This window comes from Penicillium digitatum, chromosome 6, assembly GCF_016767815.1.
Source record: "Penicillium digitatum chromosome 6, complete sequence".
In the NCBI taxonomy this organism is placed as follows: Eukaryota; Fungi; Ascomycota; class Eurotiomycetes; order Eurotiales; family Aspergillaceae; genus Penicillium; species Penicillium digitatum.
The window spans coordinates 2,237,600-2,254,157 of NC_089389.1; the positions used below are offsets into that span (position 1 = coordinate 2,237,600).

The following is a 16,558-nucleotide window of genomic DNA, read 5'->3' on the forward strand; positions in this document are numbered from 1 at the left end:
TTTCCTCTTAGCTGTGACCCATCTCCTCGGGTTCACTTTTGTTTGAACTCCGGGGGGTCTTCGTTTTCAAGTCGCGTCCAACCCCCTCAAAGTATCGTACAGGGTTTCCTACATTGAAACACATCTGGTTTCGGATCCCTTTGTTGACTAGTCACTTCCTCCTCGTGTGAAGACGAAGTATCTTCACATACACACGTGTGCCATCGTGTGGCTAGGATCGCCATCGCGTCGATTCTACATTTTGGCTAATTAAAATATAATCGCTCGAGGTATCTCGCCAGTCATTCTGCGGCTTGCTGTTCCGTTTATTCTCGATCTTGCTATCGGTGCGCAATTGATGCGCCCGTAGTTATCCACCATGGGTCGGAGAAAGATTGAGATCAAGGCCATCAAAGATGACCGCAACCGCTCAGTGTAAGTTTAATCATTCTAGTGGAAGCATGCTGGTCGCTGATCGGAGCTTCTTCGCTTATAGCACGTTCCTGAAACGAAAGGGAGGTCTGTTCAAGAAGGCGCACGAGCTTGCTGTCCTTTGCTCCGTTGACGTAGCTGTCATTATTTTTGGCCACAACAAGAAACTATACGAGTACTCATCATGCGACATGCACGATGCTCTTGGGCGCTATCAATATGTGGGTAGAACTTTATCCGATTCGTCCCAAACTTTTCTAACCGAGAGGGTTTTTTTGTGCAGTTCGGCCCTCCTCACGAGCATAAAGGACCGGAAGATTTCGCGGGTAAGCGAGAGGACGATGAGGAGGAAGATGAGGCCTCGCCGGTTCCCGAGGACATCAAACCTATTCAGCAGAATCACCCCGCCATTCCCCCTCACCTCCAAAACCAGCCCGTCTTCCAGCATATGAACCATGCACCCTCCGCGTCACCTCCGATGCATCATGCCATGACGCGTCATGGAACCCCGCAACCGCAAGGCACTTCGCGACCTTCTTCAAGAAATCATATCCGCCGAGTCAGTTCAAACCTAGGCCCCCAGCAACATGGTACACCTCCACCGCCGCCACCCCCTGGCCCACAAAATGGCGGGTTTACATATATGCCCAATCCGTCCATGTACAACCCGAATGTTCATGCAATGAACCAGCAACCTCGACCAGGACAGTTTGCGCACTACGGACACCCACCGGGACAACACCAAGGGACGCCTCCTATGCACCCGCACGGTTTGCCACCACAGCAGATGCCACCACAGCAAATGCAACAGCAGCAAATGCAACAGCAGCAAATGCAACAACAGCAAATGCAACAACAGCAAATGCAACAACAGCAAATGCCACCACAACAAATGCCACCACAGCACCAGGGCCAACAGCATTTCCAACAACACGGCCATCCTGTAGGAATGCCTCCGGGACCCCACCAACACGTGCAGCAGGCATACATGCAGGAACATGGAAGAAACTCGATGCCTCCAGGGTTCGCGCCTGATGGTCACCAAGAACGGCCTGGCTCGGAGCATCCCCAAGATGATTCTTCAGGGGTGATGAAAGCAGAGCACAGCCAGTCGCCACCCCAGATGAAGTCGTTATCGAAATCACGGAGCATTTTCACGCCTATTGATGATCGAGGATCTGTGCTCGCCCGCCACTTTGGAGCTGGAGCGGTATCATATGAGCCTCACAATAACCACTCTCTTAAGGTTGAAGCACTGCCACAATCCTCACTTGGTATTAAACCAATGCCTGTCAGAGCTGCGACAGAGGCTCCTCGTGCCGGGCCAATTGCTCCAGCGCCAAAAATCAAACCACCACCCCGAACTAACAGCGGACCGTTGCCATCAAAACGACCGCAGTTGAAGGTGCAGATTCCTAGCGAAACCTCTGATGGTGGCAGTGCCACGGCCGACTCATCACGCGACTCCGCTGGGAATAAAATCTCCACGCCTGCGAAAGGAAGTGCTGAAAATGGCCCTCCGGGCGTGGTCTTACCCCCTCCGTCGCCATCAGCCGGTGCAATACTTAGTGCGGGAGCGCAGGGGCCTCCAAATCCGTTCGCGCGACCGCCTCCTCCCGTTGCCACAACAAGAAACGACTCTTACGGCAGCAATAGCGGAAATCCGAACAATGGGAACAACTCGAATAACATCGAAACCCCTATCTCCGCCCTGCCGAGTCGTTTTGTATCCGATGCTCTCCTCCCGTCACCTTCCAGCTTTTTCCCTGAATGGGGTTTTAGCCGGTCCGGCCCAGACTCCAACATGCTGCCCAGTCCCCTCACCTTCCCCACTCCGGCAGTGCAAAGCGGTCCCAGCTTTTCTCGAGAAGACGAACAAGACAAAAAGAGAAAAAGCCCCGAAAGTGGATCCGTAGGGGAAGGTGCACATAAAAAGCCGAAAACCTGACGATGCTTGGCTCCCATTGGGAAACATGTCCCCCAAACTGTAAAGTGCTGGCATTTTGAACAAGAGACCTGTCCCTGTGGACAACCAGTCTAGTCTCACTTTCTTGTCAATACCCCATATCTCTTTTTGCCCCGGGGGCATTTGAATATCTCCATTTCTAGTTCGACCAAGCTTCGCAGTCCATGTATCCTCTCTATACCCCGGTTATTGTCATTCCTTCCTTTCGCCATCTTTCTTCTGTCTTCTTTACTTTTCAATGACGTTTCTTACGTGGATCTTGAAGTGATATACACCAGCGCTGTCTTGTGTCAACTTTTTTTACCTTCATTTCTCTCTTATCTCTTGATTCTTTTAATCTCGCGTTTTAGTAGAGGCCTGGCGTTGGGTCTGTTTGACTGCCTTGACTCTTGGATGGTGTATATAAAGCAGGTTCTTGTTTTTAGGAATGAAACCAATATCTTTTCCTGTGTGCCCTCGTTGATTCCAATATCTCCCGACTACTACTAGTAAGCAGTAAGCTTGCCATTTACCTGATTGAGGCATACGCCCTTACTGCAGTGTTCGATCGGAGAAGACCAAGCACCGAAAGGACACGAGGTGACATGTGACAACACAAAAGCCGACAGTATACCCGCTTTTTCTACTTTAATTCCAGGTGTTTCTTCACAAATTCTAGTATATATCCTGCCTATACTAATTTCAAAATGACTTTCAGTGAAAGCTGCATATGCGGCGGCGTTACTCACGCCGTCGAACGTATATCAATTGCGCGAAAGATGTACTTCCCAAGCTAACATTGTGCTAGCAGAATCTTAGGGAAGACGAAGTCTTCCACATTGATTTCCAGCTGGAATCCTGGAAAGGCCACCTGCCAATCCCAATACTAAGCTGATTGCTCTCTTCAACCTCTTGGGCCTTGGCCTTGAGCTCATCAACATCCCAGGTTGACCACAACGATTTTTCTTTCACGAAACGACCCTCGAGACTTACAAGCCAAATACTGAAGCTCACCAGCAAAGAGAACGCCGATTTAGCTTCATACCATCCTGACTAGGAATCTAACAAGGCTTTAGCACATTTTGTCAGTGATGGTTCAATTCTCGGGACTACAGAGCCATTGCTGACCTTTATTAATGAATGTGGCCAAAGAAAGATCCAGGCTCGGTTGTTTAATTAGACGCCTCTTTGTCTCGGCATTTGCAACCATCCTGTCCCAGCTGAAGAGACATGGGTACTATAGTCAGACTCGAGGCGTTGGTCTTACTAGGCGACCCAGATCTTGCCATATTGTGCAAAAACGAAGAGACGCGATAAGAAGTGGCCCAGGCGCTCGAGATGCATCGTCATGGGCACTGAACGCCAGTTTGGGTCAAAGTCGCCTAGATCTCAAATGCTAGGGACCCAGAACCGAATTTTCCATTTTTCATTTTGATTAATTTTTTCCAAGCAGATCAGGTTAAAGTCACGATTCGCTATGATGGGATTGCTGTAAAATGAGAGATTGCAGAGCTTGAACTCGAACATCTCAACTGGGATGGACCAGATGGCGACTTCGCAGAGTTTTCCAATCTCCATACAAACGAGATCAACCTATATATCCCTGGACCGGGGATTAATTTCTTGAGTCTCGCCTCCGATTGACCAGTCATTCCAAATCAACCTTCCCATCGCTGCTAGTTGGTCAACGCCAGCTTTTCCGACATCCACCCCCCACACAATCACAACAAGACTCAAAACTTATTTCCAAACAGAGTGAGCCGCCAAGCTCATACTACATGCGCTGGAATCCTACCATTTGACGATGCTGCGCCACAACTCTCTTCACTCGTTCATCCATTCCTACTTGATGTATGCCCAGTTTTCCGTGGAACCACCCATCAACTGCATCAATTTAGTGCATATTATCAGTGGCGAGATGAAAAGATATTGAAAGCTGTTATGAAGAAATGTGTGCATGGAGTGTGAAGCACTGTGCGATGAGGTGCCAGGTTAAGTGAACTTTTTGGAAATTCAAATGCAAAGGAAGCCAATCAGGATTCCCAGGGTCTGGTACTGTTCACATGGGAGCTGCTTGTTGCTATGCAAGGCCTCGCCATTTACATCATTATACGGCTTGACGACGGAGAAACGGAGTACAGTGGCTTCGATTCCCTTTTAATTGTGGCAGTGACAGTAAGTGCAGTCAGAATCCGACGCTCTGTTGACTGGGTTCTAGTTATCTTACACTTAGGTGGTGCCTCAAGAACTAACTGAACGTGACATTGCGGGAAACTTTCGATGGAAGTTGGAAAGATTGGCTTTCTGAGGAATCAAGAGGCAGGTTTGTCACTCACTACTTCACTACCAGTCTTCGCTTGTTTCACCGGACAAACACTGAATAATCGCTTAGATGATATGTTTTTAACAAAGTGTTAAACGTGCTGTTCTACTTTGAGCCCACATCAATGTGCAATTAACCAATGGATCTGGTTCTTGCTCCCCTGTCGACGAAGCAACAGCTTTTGGAAGCAAAAAACGAGGCTAGTTGGAAGTCATAGAGCCAAAGAGAAAGCAAAGTTCAGACTGAATTTGATGTGACTGGCAGCGGGGATTTGGTCAAACTTGGTGAGGATCACAGTGGAACAGGATTGCTTCATACATTTTTTACTTCGAACAACCCAGTGAGAACTACTGCAAATTGGGAGATGTGGTGCGAGAGAATAGACGGGTTTGGTGGGCTTGTGATGCTTGCTGCTTCTATGGTAGTATAGTGATTGGAATAAAACCTAACAGTCACTAGATGCTACAGCACCCTGCCAACCCTTCAGATGTCTATGAAGACCTCTGTAGCCTATCAAACACAATAGACAAATACAAAACTCACTCTTAACCTCCGAGGCAGATTACACGGAACACGAGTTATGACTCCTTTGCACCGAGATTATCGCCGGTCATGACCTCATCTACCGTTCAATTCACTTGATGACTATAGTGGCGATCCTCTAGCTACTTAGTTTTATCCTTGACCTCATTGGAGAATGATCATGAGATCTTTGTTCTCATAGGGATGTATGACGTCATTTCCTGGCTATAGTTCACTATATAAGAGTTCTCGCCGTACTTCTCCTCGGCACAAAGACAAATATCTTCGAACCTTTCAAATCGATTTCATCAATAGTATCTATATTCACCATGTCGGACTTCTTCCGTAGGGCATCTGACGCGTTCCATCACCGCCGAAGCTCAACTGACTCGACGGATGCACCTACATCCCCTGACGTTCCTAGTGCAGCAAAGCCTCCCGAGCAAGAGCCACTGAATCAAAAGCCCGAGTCTACTCAGCCTAAATCTTACGGTAATGAGGCATTTGCTGGTACAGCGAATGGTACAATTGTCATATTCTCGTCTTTTTGCGTCTGGTGCATAATAACAATATCACATAGATAATATTACGCCTCCGAAGCAACATCACCTTTGGGGATGGCCACACCATCAGGAAAAGCAGCCTGGGACAAAACAGCAACCTAGCCAGAAACAAGAAGATGTTGACTGGGTTGTTGGCACGTAGAACAAGACCATGCTCGCCGGAGTGGCTAGGGGTGCTCACGTTGAGTTTGTCAAGAAACCGACTATCAACCCTCTTTGTTTTATCTCGTGCACCCTCGAGCTGAAATCCTTGACTAAAATCACTATTTAGCCGCAGTTTTGATTCGCCTCTGGGAAATTGACAGGTTGTTCCTCTTGCGCAATCAATCCAAAGTTAACAATGGATCTTAAAGTTGTGCAAATATCTTGCGGTACGTGTAGGACTGTAGTGGGATTTTTGCTCCATTAGAGATCGCAAGAGAAGTCTCGGTGTAGAGCTCTTGTTTACTAAAAGTTATGCATCGCTACGCTAGCTGGAAGATCTTAAAAAGAAATTCCCGATCATTCAATCCATAGATGAGGGTATTCCTACCCTGAGAATCTAACCAGCATCTATGGGTGATGAGATCATTCGATAGTTGGTAATCAAAGCACGACGACGTGAATGTAGAGCTGAGTTTTGTCTACCGTAGCAGAGGAATAAATGTAACAAGGATACAAAAATTCGTACATCCATTTATTTCCTCTAGCGAGGCATTGATATTAGCCCCAGGAGAATTTAAATGAAGTAAAAGATTGACTACGGGAAGAACAAGAACAGTGTGCTGTGAACAACAACTTGGAATGCCATGTCTCTGCCCTGTCACCGCCCACGTACTTGATGCGGGGACCCTGGTCGTATTGGTTAAAATTATGCATATGCAGGTGGACAGATATGCAGAGCTCAAATCAAGAGCTTTGATATCCCGGGACACGAGTGTTCAGCTGTAAAATGGTGGTGAAGGGTACCTCGATAATCTTTTGGCGGAGGTACAGCCAACAAGACCCCACTTCGCCCGTACACACTCTTTGGGAATGACCCATGTGAGCAGGAGCTGCGCAGACTTGCTATTTCCGGCCGATAGTAACCGAGTGGAGATTTGAAGGGTTTGTTTTGATGCCAACAACCTAGAATCATTCTCTGCATCACAAATTCTCTCATTCGGCCTTGTGTTTTCCACCCGTGAAAACTCTTCCAAGACAACCAAAATGGCTCAATCAGTGCTCTCCCGCCGGGCCCAAGAGGTTGTCGATGCAGGATCCGACAACCCCATGTGGGACGTGATGAAAGACCTGTGGGATCCATCCACAAACCCCAATGGTTATATCAACGTGGGCGTCGCAGAGAACACCCTGATGCACGCCGAGCTCTTAAAATACATCAACAAGAAACTCGAGCTACCAGCAAAGTATCTCACATACAACGACGGTGGATGCGGCTCTTTCAGGTTGAAGGCTGCCATCGCTGCCTTCTTGAACCACAACCTGAAGCCAGTCACGCCCCTTGAGTCGAGCCATATCATGGCGACTAACGGTGTTTCGTCTGCGGTCGAGCATGTCGTATGGACCTTCGCTGATCCCGGCGAGGGAATTTTGTTAGGGAGACCTTACTACGGCATGTTTATCCCTGATATCTCGCTGCGTTCGCGGAGCCCCGTGGTTCCTGTCAGTTTCGGAGAACACGATCCTCTCGGCATCGACGGTGTGGATAAGTACGAAGAAGCTTTGCTGGAGTTCCACCGAACCACCGGAAAGAAAGTCAAGGCTTTGATGCTTGCTCATCCTCATAATCCGCTCGGACGATGCTATCCCAGAGAAGTGCTCATCAAGTTGATGCGGCTCTGTCAGAAATACCAGATCCATTTCATCAGTGATGAAATTTATGCCCTGTCAGTCTTTGACAATACCGTCGATGAATCTCCATCAGCGGTCAAGTTCGAATCCGCCCTCTCCATCGATCTGACTGGAATTATCGACCCTCGTTTGGTCCATGTCCTTTGGGGTATGAGTAAAGACTTTGGCGCTAACGGTATCCGACTCGGTGTCATCATCTCTCAAGCCAACCGTGATGTGCATGCGGCGTTGGCGGGCCCAGCGCTTTATTCGTATGCTTCTGGGATCACAGATCACTTGACTTCTCTCCTGCTCGAAGATTTCGACTTCACCACCCGGTACATTGAACAAAATCAGAAGCTGCTGTCCGAATCCTATGCATACACGGCGAACTACCTGAAAGCTCACGGAATTGAGTATGCAACAGGATGCAATGCTGCATTCTTTGTCTGGATGAACCTGGGAAAGAAGTACCGCGAGCTTCACCCGGAGGATGGGAGCCAGGATGTCGGGGAACGAGTCATGCAACGCCTTTTGCAGAAAAAAGTCTTTTTGGCCAGCGGCTTTCTGTTCGGGTCTGAGAAGGATGGCTGGTTCCGAATTGTGTTTACTCAGGGCCATGAATGTCTGAACGTAGCTTTAGAAAGGATCAACGCGGCACTTTAGAATTAAAAGTAGTCTCGCTTTCACACCACAAATAAATCCTGCATTTGTCTGCATTGGGCTTGTTGGTTCGCGGAGATCAAGCCGAGGCCTTTTTTTCAGCTACCATCTCCATAATCTCTGTATAACCTCGTTCAGTTGCCGCATCGAGCACAGTTCCTGTGCGTGAGCGTGTATGCGTGCTATTAAACCCCCCCCTTTTAAGGTGACGTCAGCCCCGTGATCGAGTAGCAATGCGACAGTTTTCAGATGACCTTGCCAGGCAGCTGTCCGAAGCGCTGTGCTCTGCCACTCACTCTAGAAATTGACACCAACTCCGTTCTTGAGTAGTGATTTGACAACGCGTTGGTGACCATTGAATGACGCTGCCTGGATTTCTGAGCCATCTCTTCCGCCTCCGATGTTAGGGTCGGCTTCATTCGCTAGGAGAATTGTGACGATAATCTCCCAGCCTTGGACAGATGCTGTATGTAGTGCCGTGCCGTACCTTCGGTGATTGTAGTAGATATCGGCACTTTTGCTTAGGAGATCGATAATAGTTTCTTCAAAGTTGTGGTAGGATGCTTCATGGAGCGCTGGGTTGTACATTCTGCCTTTAATATTGACATCAGCGCCATTATCTAGAAAGATTTTGACGACTTCCCGATGGCCTTGGCAACAAGCTACACGTACCCTGTCAAATTTGGGGACATCATTGGAAATTAAGGTGTTACCAATTTGAGACAAGCAATTTACAATACATTTTTACGGTCGTTTCTGGTAAGAGAGGCCATCAAACGAAAAGATGATAGATATAATAGAGCAATTGATCTACGGGACGCCAAGCTTTTCCACCCGTGGATCATCCAACGCTAACTGAACGCGACAAAAGTCAAAGAATTTTAAAACAAAACGTCATCTTTTTTTTTCATCACTACAATGGCAAGTTACTGCATCGCAATTACGAAGCTTCAATACTCTCCAACGACCGGAGCGGGATGCATCCGGGAGACGCAACCACTACCATTTCGCCGTGAAGGCTCTTCCCGGAGTCCCAGGCGAAGCTGTATTCTTTGCGAATCCATACAACAACAACCATGACTGCGAGGGCCGGTCCCGAATTTCCCCTCTCTCGCCAGACGACCAGGCCAAAATCATTGTACCTTTGCTACTGAAGGCATTCGTCAACCGATTAGACGAGCCGGGCGTGATTCCCCAGATGGGCAGCAACATGGAACCGTTTGCGCCGTTTACTTGGAGTACCTCCGACGAGAGCCTTGCGCAAGCTGTGTCCCGTAGGTGCCAGGCAATTAGCATCAGACGTGAGCTGTGTGACGTTGCTGTCACTACCGCTGAAGAGCTTCGCAGTGCCGAGGCGTGCTGGACGAAGTGGAGCAGGGCCTTGGTGGAAGCTATGGCTATGTTTGATCTCCCGGATAGTGGTTTCGAGAATGATGAGATGAACTGAGAGAATGGTGGTTTTACTCCGTCGATAGATAAGCCCCTGCCTGCATCCTTGCTCTAGGTGCTTGCTAGTCTCAGATTGCTCGAGGGAGTGTCAAACTGCGAACGCTAACGCTCATGGTCGAAGATATGCGGCTGACATTGGTTGATTTTGGAGATACTTCGATCATTTCTTTCAACTGGTCTCTTGGCGTTTGTTTTTGCAATGCTGTACTCTAATTTCCTACGAAGGATAGGTGTCCCAGCACATGACGAAAGTAGGAATTTTCACCCATGTACTATAGAATTCCCGGAAGAGGCAAAAATGCAACAAGGCAATAAAGACTGAGCAGGTCTGCAGTCCGGTCCCATGTAGTCTCCAAATTTCGACCTTCACACCACTGGTGCCTTCCTCCTATGATCTTTACCGACTTCCTCTTGCATGTTGAGAACCAGAGAGCCGAGCACTGCAGTATATCATTTGTCTTTGGTTAGAACTAGGAGAATAACCGCAAACAACCCTAACTAATTATGGTCAGCTATGCAGGCCACCATGACCCAGCGCTCCCCTAATTTACCCATGTCTTACATAGAATTCAGAAAAAGTTTCACAGGAAGAATAGTGACGTTGGTGATATAATTAGCTTCAATGGTTCCGCGTTACAGGGTTAACTCGCTGGAATCGTACAAGTACGTCAGTAAAGATTGGTAGTGACGCTCTAACTCGCATTCGCGCTCTATGTCATTGGTAGAATGGCTGCGTTTGCGAGATATCATGAGTCCCCTTCTTCACTCTTTTGTTTATCGAAAGAAAACCATTGATCGTTCACTTTTATGTAGAAAGAGAATTGGAGTAGAAGAAGCGACGATCCAGCCAAAGTTGTTTGACTTTGGTAGTGATGACGGCATATATTAACTAGTGACACTTCCCCTACTTCATCTTGGCATTCAAATCTTCGGCACATTTGAAAGACTCAGTACTCTTCAACACCGAGCCATGTATGTATCTGATATGTGAATCAGAGTTGGCACTGCGATGCCTGAGGATCGGCAGGAACTAGGGTTGACTCCGCACGTGACTGTCTCTGCTAACGTAGACCAAAGCATAATGTCAAAACCTCAAATACGGCCTCCCTAGGCCATAAACAGGAACCTTGGTTTTTGTTATGGTCTAGTGGAAAGTACGCTGTATTTCGTTCAACACATAACCAAAGATTTTTGGAGCTATTGCAATGGATTTTCCCACAGGGAACAAGTTTAGTAACAACGTGAATATTTTTAATTCGTTCATCATATGAATATCATTATCACATCTCAAACAAGTCCCGTAGTGGGCCCGAGAACTAACTCAACTCCCTGTGCAGGAGGACATAAATGCAAAGAGTACTTTTTCTACCGTCTCTTGGGGAAACACAAGCCGCTTGAAAAACAGAGAAAAGGGAGAGAGGTATCACAATAGAAACGCCGAGGGGTATGCAGTGGGAAAAATCAAAAGGAAAGATCAGACCACAGGCGTCAACTGGGTTTGCAAAGCCTGTGAGAGAGCCTCCTGTTGACGCTTGGCCTCCATCTCCATCAAGTATTGAGCATATTTGGACCGAGGGTTGTGGATACCACATTCAGTCTTTTGCTGTCCCTTCCAGCGACCTGAGCGCTCGTCCTCTCCCTCGGCAACGGGCTGGGTGGAGTGCCAATCACCAATACTCTTGTAACCACGATCAAGGAGCTCATTGTAAGGCACTTCGTTCTCCTTGACGTAGCGCTTCACCTGGTCAAAGGACCAGTTGGCCATGGGGTTAATCTTAATGAGGCCAGCCTCGTCGACTTCGATGATGTCGAGGTCACCACGTTTGCCACCTTGGCTGCGGCGGCGGCCAGTGAGAACGGCATGGACATTCATCTCACGGTAGGCACGCTGAGCGGGCTCAACCTTGGCCACCCAGTCATAGAGTTGGTCGTCGGCCTCCCAAAGCTTGGTGCCGTACTTGGCTTCGAATTCGGCAGTGGTTTCGACGCCAGCGGGCTTATAGATGTGCACATTGTTGTTAGGGTACTTACGACGCACACGGTCGACCAGGGACATTGTCTCATCGAAGTGATAGAGAGTATCAAGGAAGATGAGATCAACCATCTGGGGACGAGGCACCTCTAGCTTGGATAGCATGTCCAAGGTAACTAGACCTGTGAGACCAAAGGCAGTGGTTTGGAAAAGATGAGGAAGCGAAGTAATGCACCATCTCAAGATCTCTGGAAGGAGGAGTCAGATAAAAGGATTTCGGGGAGAGGGTAAGACATCAGTACGAACCTTGAGGCTCAAGGAATTGCAACTGGCGGTTGAGGAACTGAAGATGGGGCTTGGTAAAAACAATCTCGGGGACGTAGTCCTCGCTAGATCCAGAGCCAGCACTGACATAGCCCGACTCAGTCATGGAGTCATGGTTGTCAATACCCTCCCTTTCTGAATAGTTCTTGGCCGGCATAATGTGAGGTAATTTAGATAGCAAAAAGGTGATATAGGCAGAGAAGATGAAGAACTGAATGTATGAAGAGATTGAAGAGTTGGAGTTTGAAGGACAAAGTCCCAGAGGACAATCGGAGTGAGGATATAAGAATAGCAGGGGCAATCACATCATCCGGAGATCCGTCCCTAGCAATACTCTTCATCCGATATTCTTCATTTCAAAGAGGCAATGATGCAATTGGTCAGTTGCCAGAGTGGGGAACATAATCCTCCTAAGCACGCCATCGACTACGATTGCGTGCTCAAATCATCTCATCTCACCGCCTTCCTAAAGTGAAGAGATTGTCCTCATCGGGAGGCGTTGTAGGGTAAGACCAGCAGAAAACCAAAATCGATTTTGCCCTTTCTTGGAAGAATGGCGTAGAATTGTCATTCCTGAGGGTCATAATCATGGCTTATTCATACCAACCTTGGAAGGTCAGCCCCCCGGATTTAGTAATTGTCGCTGACCAATCCAGTCAATGATAAAAAGACTCCGATCATTGGGAGCATTTCTCCAGGTTAGGATCTTCATAAATTCTGTATTTAGCAGGTTCCTTTCACAATCACCACAAAACCCGAGCATACCTGATAGGGGAATCTTGGTCGTTATACTAGGTATTTCGTACACAGATTTAAGATTAGGTCCATGAACATGCTGATCCGATCTGACTCTGATTGACTCTAAAGTCATGGTGGACCCGGATGAGGTGATCCCGAAAATTGAGGAGCCTCTCTGTCAATTCTGCCAGGCGGTATCACACGTGAGAGGGGTGCCATCGTCACGTGTGTCGTTGGTGGGGACCGAGTCCCACGTGCCGATCGGCGCATGTCGTTTTTGATCTTCGGAAGTGTGGGATCTCTTCAACTTCAACTCGCAATTAACTCTTTACCAGACCCATTCACTAGCACTGAATCATGGCAGATTCTACCCGTACCACAAGGCCATCCCTCGGCCAAATGCGCAGCAGTTCATTCCTGCAGGACCACCAGCAGTACAAGCCGATGGCTCCAATCAACCCCATCAGTCACACCATCGGCGAGGTTCTGGCTCACCAGGTGAATGATCACCTGGTACTTAGCTCAAATCCAATCAAGCCAGACCCGGAGAGGGTTACCGATAGCGGCATCATTCACAGCATCTTCAACCACCACGTAAATCCTCTTCCGACCGGCACGGCGCAAATCGTCGCGACAATCTACTACAAATCTAACAACCCCGTTCACCCCCACTACCACCCCGACTCAGGGCCTCAGAATTCTCCAGGCGACAAGCTCCCAACTCCCAAGGTGCCCAAAGGCTCTGCCCCGACAGAAGACATGGATAAGTTCCCGCGGGAGCCGCCTGCCCCAGAGCCGGAGCCACTGGATCACCTATACGGGCCATACGTCTCCCAGCTATGCTTGACCAACTTCCTCCAGATCTTGGAAACCCTTCCCACGCCCTATCAGCGCATGAACACCTCGCACCGCTGTCTTGACCGCGACGAACACCCCCGCGTCGTGGAGGTCACATTCTCCCCCCCGCCAAGCCCGGAATATCTCTCGTTCCCGGATCTGCGCAAGCATGAGAGCATCTGGCGCTTTGAGCGAGAGTGGAACGTTGAGGTTGTCCTGCAAAAGGAGAGCGTCTTCCGTCGGCACAAGCGCCTGGCTGTGTTTGATATGGATAGCACCTTAATTGATAATGAGTGCATTGACGAAATCGCCAAGTTTATCGGTGTTGAGAAGGAGGTTTCGGTAAGTTTTTTTTGACAAGGCTGCGAGCCTCTGTACCAATGTCTAACATTATCACAGGCAATCACTGAACGCGCCATGAACGGTGAACTCGACTTTACCGCGTCGCTGAAGGAACGAGTCGGTCTTCTCAACGGCGTCTCCTCGGATGTCTTCGAGAAGCTCAAGTCCGTCCTGAAAATCGCCAAGGGCGCCCGTGAGCTTTGCCGCGCATTGAAGACTCTGGGCTACAAGATCGCGGTTGTGAGCGGCGGGTTCCAGCCCCTCGCCGAGTGGCTCGCCGAGCAACTCGGTATCGAAATTGCCATTGCCAACCACGTAAGCCTCTTCTGTTTCATCTCACTGTTTTACTAATCGGATCTAACCTATCATACAGCTCGAAATCGACGAAGCCACCCAGACCTTGACCGGAAAATTGGTGCCATCCTACCCTATTGTCGACGCCGCGCATAAGCGCACTCTTCTCAAGTCTATCGCTGCAGAACACAACATCCCCCTCTCACAAACACTGGCCGTCGGCGATGGCGCCAATGATCTCCTGATGCTCCATGCTGCAGGCCTCGGCGTCGCCTGGCGCGCTAAGTCCAAGGTCCAGCTGGAAGCTCCCGTCCGCATCAACGGTGAGAGCCTTGTCGATATCCTCTACCTTCTTGGTATGGACAACGAGGATATCGCGGAGCTGACCTCCGATGTGCAACATGTCCTTGAGTAGCCAAACGGGCGATACGACAATTTTAGTAGAGCATACACTTGTGTGCTGGCGAATCTCTTAACTTTTTGGACAAATTGCACCCCTCAAAAAGTTGAGCCTGATGCGGCGCCCATAGCTGGTTGCAGGGCTCGACATGGAGGTTTCCGATTTAAAGAGTTGTGGGGTTCGTGTTGGTCCTTACCTCTAGCAGAGTCTGTGGCTTGGATGAATAGGACGTAGTACGGAGTATGAAATCATTGTTTAGCGTGTGGATATTGTCCTTGCTCAAACGTGTGGCGGGTTTCTTTCGCCATGAAGGCGGGATGTAGTGGACTGAGCAGGCTCACACCATGATCTAAGACATGTTGGGATGTGATATGAGAAAAGCAGCACTGAGTAAATGTCGAGTGCAGCTTGATATTCAGAACAGACGAGAATAGGTCACGAATGACTGCAATGGTGATACAAAGCACACAATTGCTGTGTGGAAATGTGGAACTGTTGAAACGACAAAACAAGCGAAAATCCCCCTTATTAAACCCCCAAAACCGACAGCCCGTAAAGATGCAAGAATGATAACGCCAAGAGGTTAAATGACATGTACATGTAGTCAGAAGACAAGAAAACAGGGTTATTTAGGTAGTTGAATCGGATCTTTATTCAAATGCAACACCTTACCGGGTAGCTTCATCAGTGGTAGCAGCGCTCTGATCGACAGTGCGCTCAGCGGTGGCGGTGGCAGAGCCAGCACGGCGCTTTTTGAGAACATTCTCAATGAACGCCTCACCAGCCTTGTAACTGCTTCGTACCAAGGGGCCGGAGGCACAGTACAAGAATCCCATCTCAAGGGCACGCTGACGCCACAGCTCGAAGCGGTCAGGCGTCACGTACTCATGAACAGCCATGTGACGCTTCGTAGGACGCATGTATTGACCAAAGGTCACAACATCGACGTTGACAGCACGGAGCTGGCGCAGGGCATCCCAGAGCTGATCCTCCGTCTCACCGAGGCCAAGCATAAGCGAAGTCTTCGTGACGAGATCCGGAACAGCTTTCTTCGCAGCATCAAGCACACGAATAGACTGCTGGAACGTAGCGCGGCGGTCACGAACAAAGGGCGTAAGTTCCTCGACGGTCTCAACGTTGTGCGCATAGACGTCCAGCCCAGACCGCGCAACCATTGCCGCCATCTCGGTGTCACCGCGGAAGTCACCGGTCAAACACTCAACCAGCATACTTGGCTTTTTCTGCTTGATTTTGATGACCGTCTCGGCGAAATGACGTGCGCCGCCATCCACCAGATCATCACGGTCGACGCTCGTCAGCACCACGTACCCCAAGCTCCAGCGGGAGATGGCCTCGGCGGTGTTCTCGGGTTCATGCGGGTCAAGCGGGGGAGGAGTGCGGGATGTCTTGACGCTGCAAAAGCGGCATCCACGCGTGCATGTGTCGCCCATCAGCATGATTGTCGCTGTGGCGGAGGACTTGTCGCTGCCGCCCCAACAGTCGGAGATATTGGGGCATCGAGCCTCCTCACAGACGGTGTGCAGGTTTAGTCCTCTCAAGTCTTTCTTTAGACGCTGGAAGTTCTTGGAGTCTGGGATGGGGGTTCTCAGCCATTCGGGCAAACGAGTCATTTCCCTCTTGCGGCCGGCGGGGCCGACAAGCGCGGTCTTGAGGGCATAGGCTTCCGATGGGTCGAGAGGTTCATCTTGACCTCCTGAGACAAAGTCCGAGAATGAGGGTCCCGCGTTCAGCTTATCCTGGAACTTTGTTGCTTTCCGTCGTGTAGTTCCCGGTGTGTTGGTGGCGGATGCAGAGTCTGTTGTAGCATAGCTTCGGCGGGCGATGGGAGCAGCTACTGCCGAGGCAGGGCATATGGTAGCTCTGAAAGACAACAGGCGTCGTAGAGTTCTTGGTGGAGCGGCCATGATGTATGAGTGAGTACTTGATATATGAAATCGGAAAA

At 49.2% G+C, this 16,558-nt stretch overlaps 7 protein-coding genes across 7 annotated transcripts; 4 read left to right on the top strand and 3 right to left on the bottom strand.

Moving 5' to 3' along the window:
- Positions 1 to 358: 358 nt before the first annotated feature.
- Positions 359 to 2,359, top strand: Pdw03_5809 (Transcription factor; the record flags this gene model as incomplete). The annotated part of the gene is made up of 3 exons (XM_014682800.1): positions 359 to 414; positions 476 to 632; positions 695 to 2,359. 3 exons carry the CDS (start codon positions 359 to 361, stop codon positions 2,357 to 2,359), a joined length of 1,878 nt encoding a protein of 625 aa, XP_014538286.1.
- A 3,050-nt stretch (positions 2,360 to 5,409) lies between these two features.
- On the top strand, positions 5,410 to 5,906 carry Pdw03_5810 (uncharacterized protein; the record flags this gene model as incomplete). Its single annotated transcript, XM_066101172.1, has 3 exons — positions 5,410 to 5,546; positions 5,626 to 5,723; positions 5,782 to 5,906. 3 exons carry the CDS (start codon positions 5,410 to 5,412, stop codon positions 5,904 to 5,906), a joined length of 360 nt encoding a protein of 119 aa, XP_065958112.1.
- A 1,046-nt stretch (positions 5,907 to 6,952) lies between these two features.
- Positions 6,953 to 8,242, top strand: Pdw03_5811 (Aminotransferase, putative; the record flags this gene model as incomplete). Its single annotated transcript, XM_014682802.1, has 1 exon — positions 6,953 to 8,242. The coding sequence occupies one exon, from the start codon at positions 6,953 to 6,955 to the stop codon at positions 8,240 to 8,242; it is 1,290 nt and encodes a 429-aa protein (XP_014538288.1).
- Positions 8,243 to 8,536: 294 nt separating this feature from the next.
- Positions 8,537 to 8,827, bottom strand: Pdw03_5812 (putative ankyrin repeat protein; the record flags this gene model as incomplete). Its single annotated transcript, XM_066101173.1, has 1 exon — positions 8,537 to 8,827. One exon carries the CDS (start codon positions 8,825 to 8,827, stop codon positions 8,537 to 8,539), a length of 291 nt encoding a protein of 96 aa, XP_065958113.1.
- Positions 8,828 to 11,162: 2,335 nt separating this feature from the next.
- Positions 11,163 to 12,141, bottom strand: Pdw03_5813 (3'-phosphoadenosine-5'-phosphosulfate reductase Met16, putative; the record flags this gene model as incomplete). Its single annotated transcript, XM_014682803.1, has 2 exons — positions 11,163 to 11,908; positions 11,967 to 12,141. The coding sequence occupies 2 exons, from the start codon at positions 12,139 to 12,141 to the stop codon at positions 11,163 to 11,165; spliced, it is 921 nt and encodes a 306-aa protein (XP_014538289.1).
- A 938-nt stretch (positions 12,142 to 13,079) lies between these two features.
- On the top strand, positions 13,080 to 14,610 carry Pdw03_5814 (Phosphoserine phosphatase; the record flags this gene model as incomplete). The annotated part of the gene is made up of 3 exons (XM_014682804.2): positions 13,080 to 13,901; positions 13,959 to 14,216; positions 14,275 to 14,610. The coding sequence occupies 3 exons, from the start codon at positions 13,080 to 13,082 to the stop codon at positions 14,608 to 14,610; spliced, it is 1,416 nt and encodes a 471-aa protein (XP_014538290.2).
- A 653-nt stretch (positions 14,611 to 15,263) lies between these two features.
- On the bottom strand, positions 15,264 to 16,520 carry Pdw03_5815 (Lipoyl synthase, mitochondrial; the record flags this gene model as incomplete). The annotated part of the gene is made up of 1 exon (XM_014682805.1): positions 15,264 to 16,520. The coding sequence occupies one exon, from the start codon at positions 16,518 to 16,520 to the stop codon at positions 15,264 to 15,266; it is 1,257 nt and encodes a 418-aa protein (XP_014538291.1).
- Positions 16,521 to 16,558: the final 38 nt, after the last annotated feature.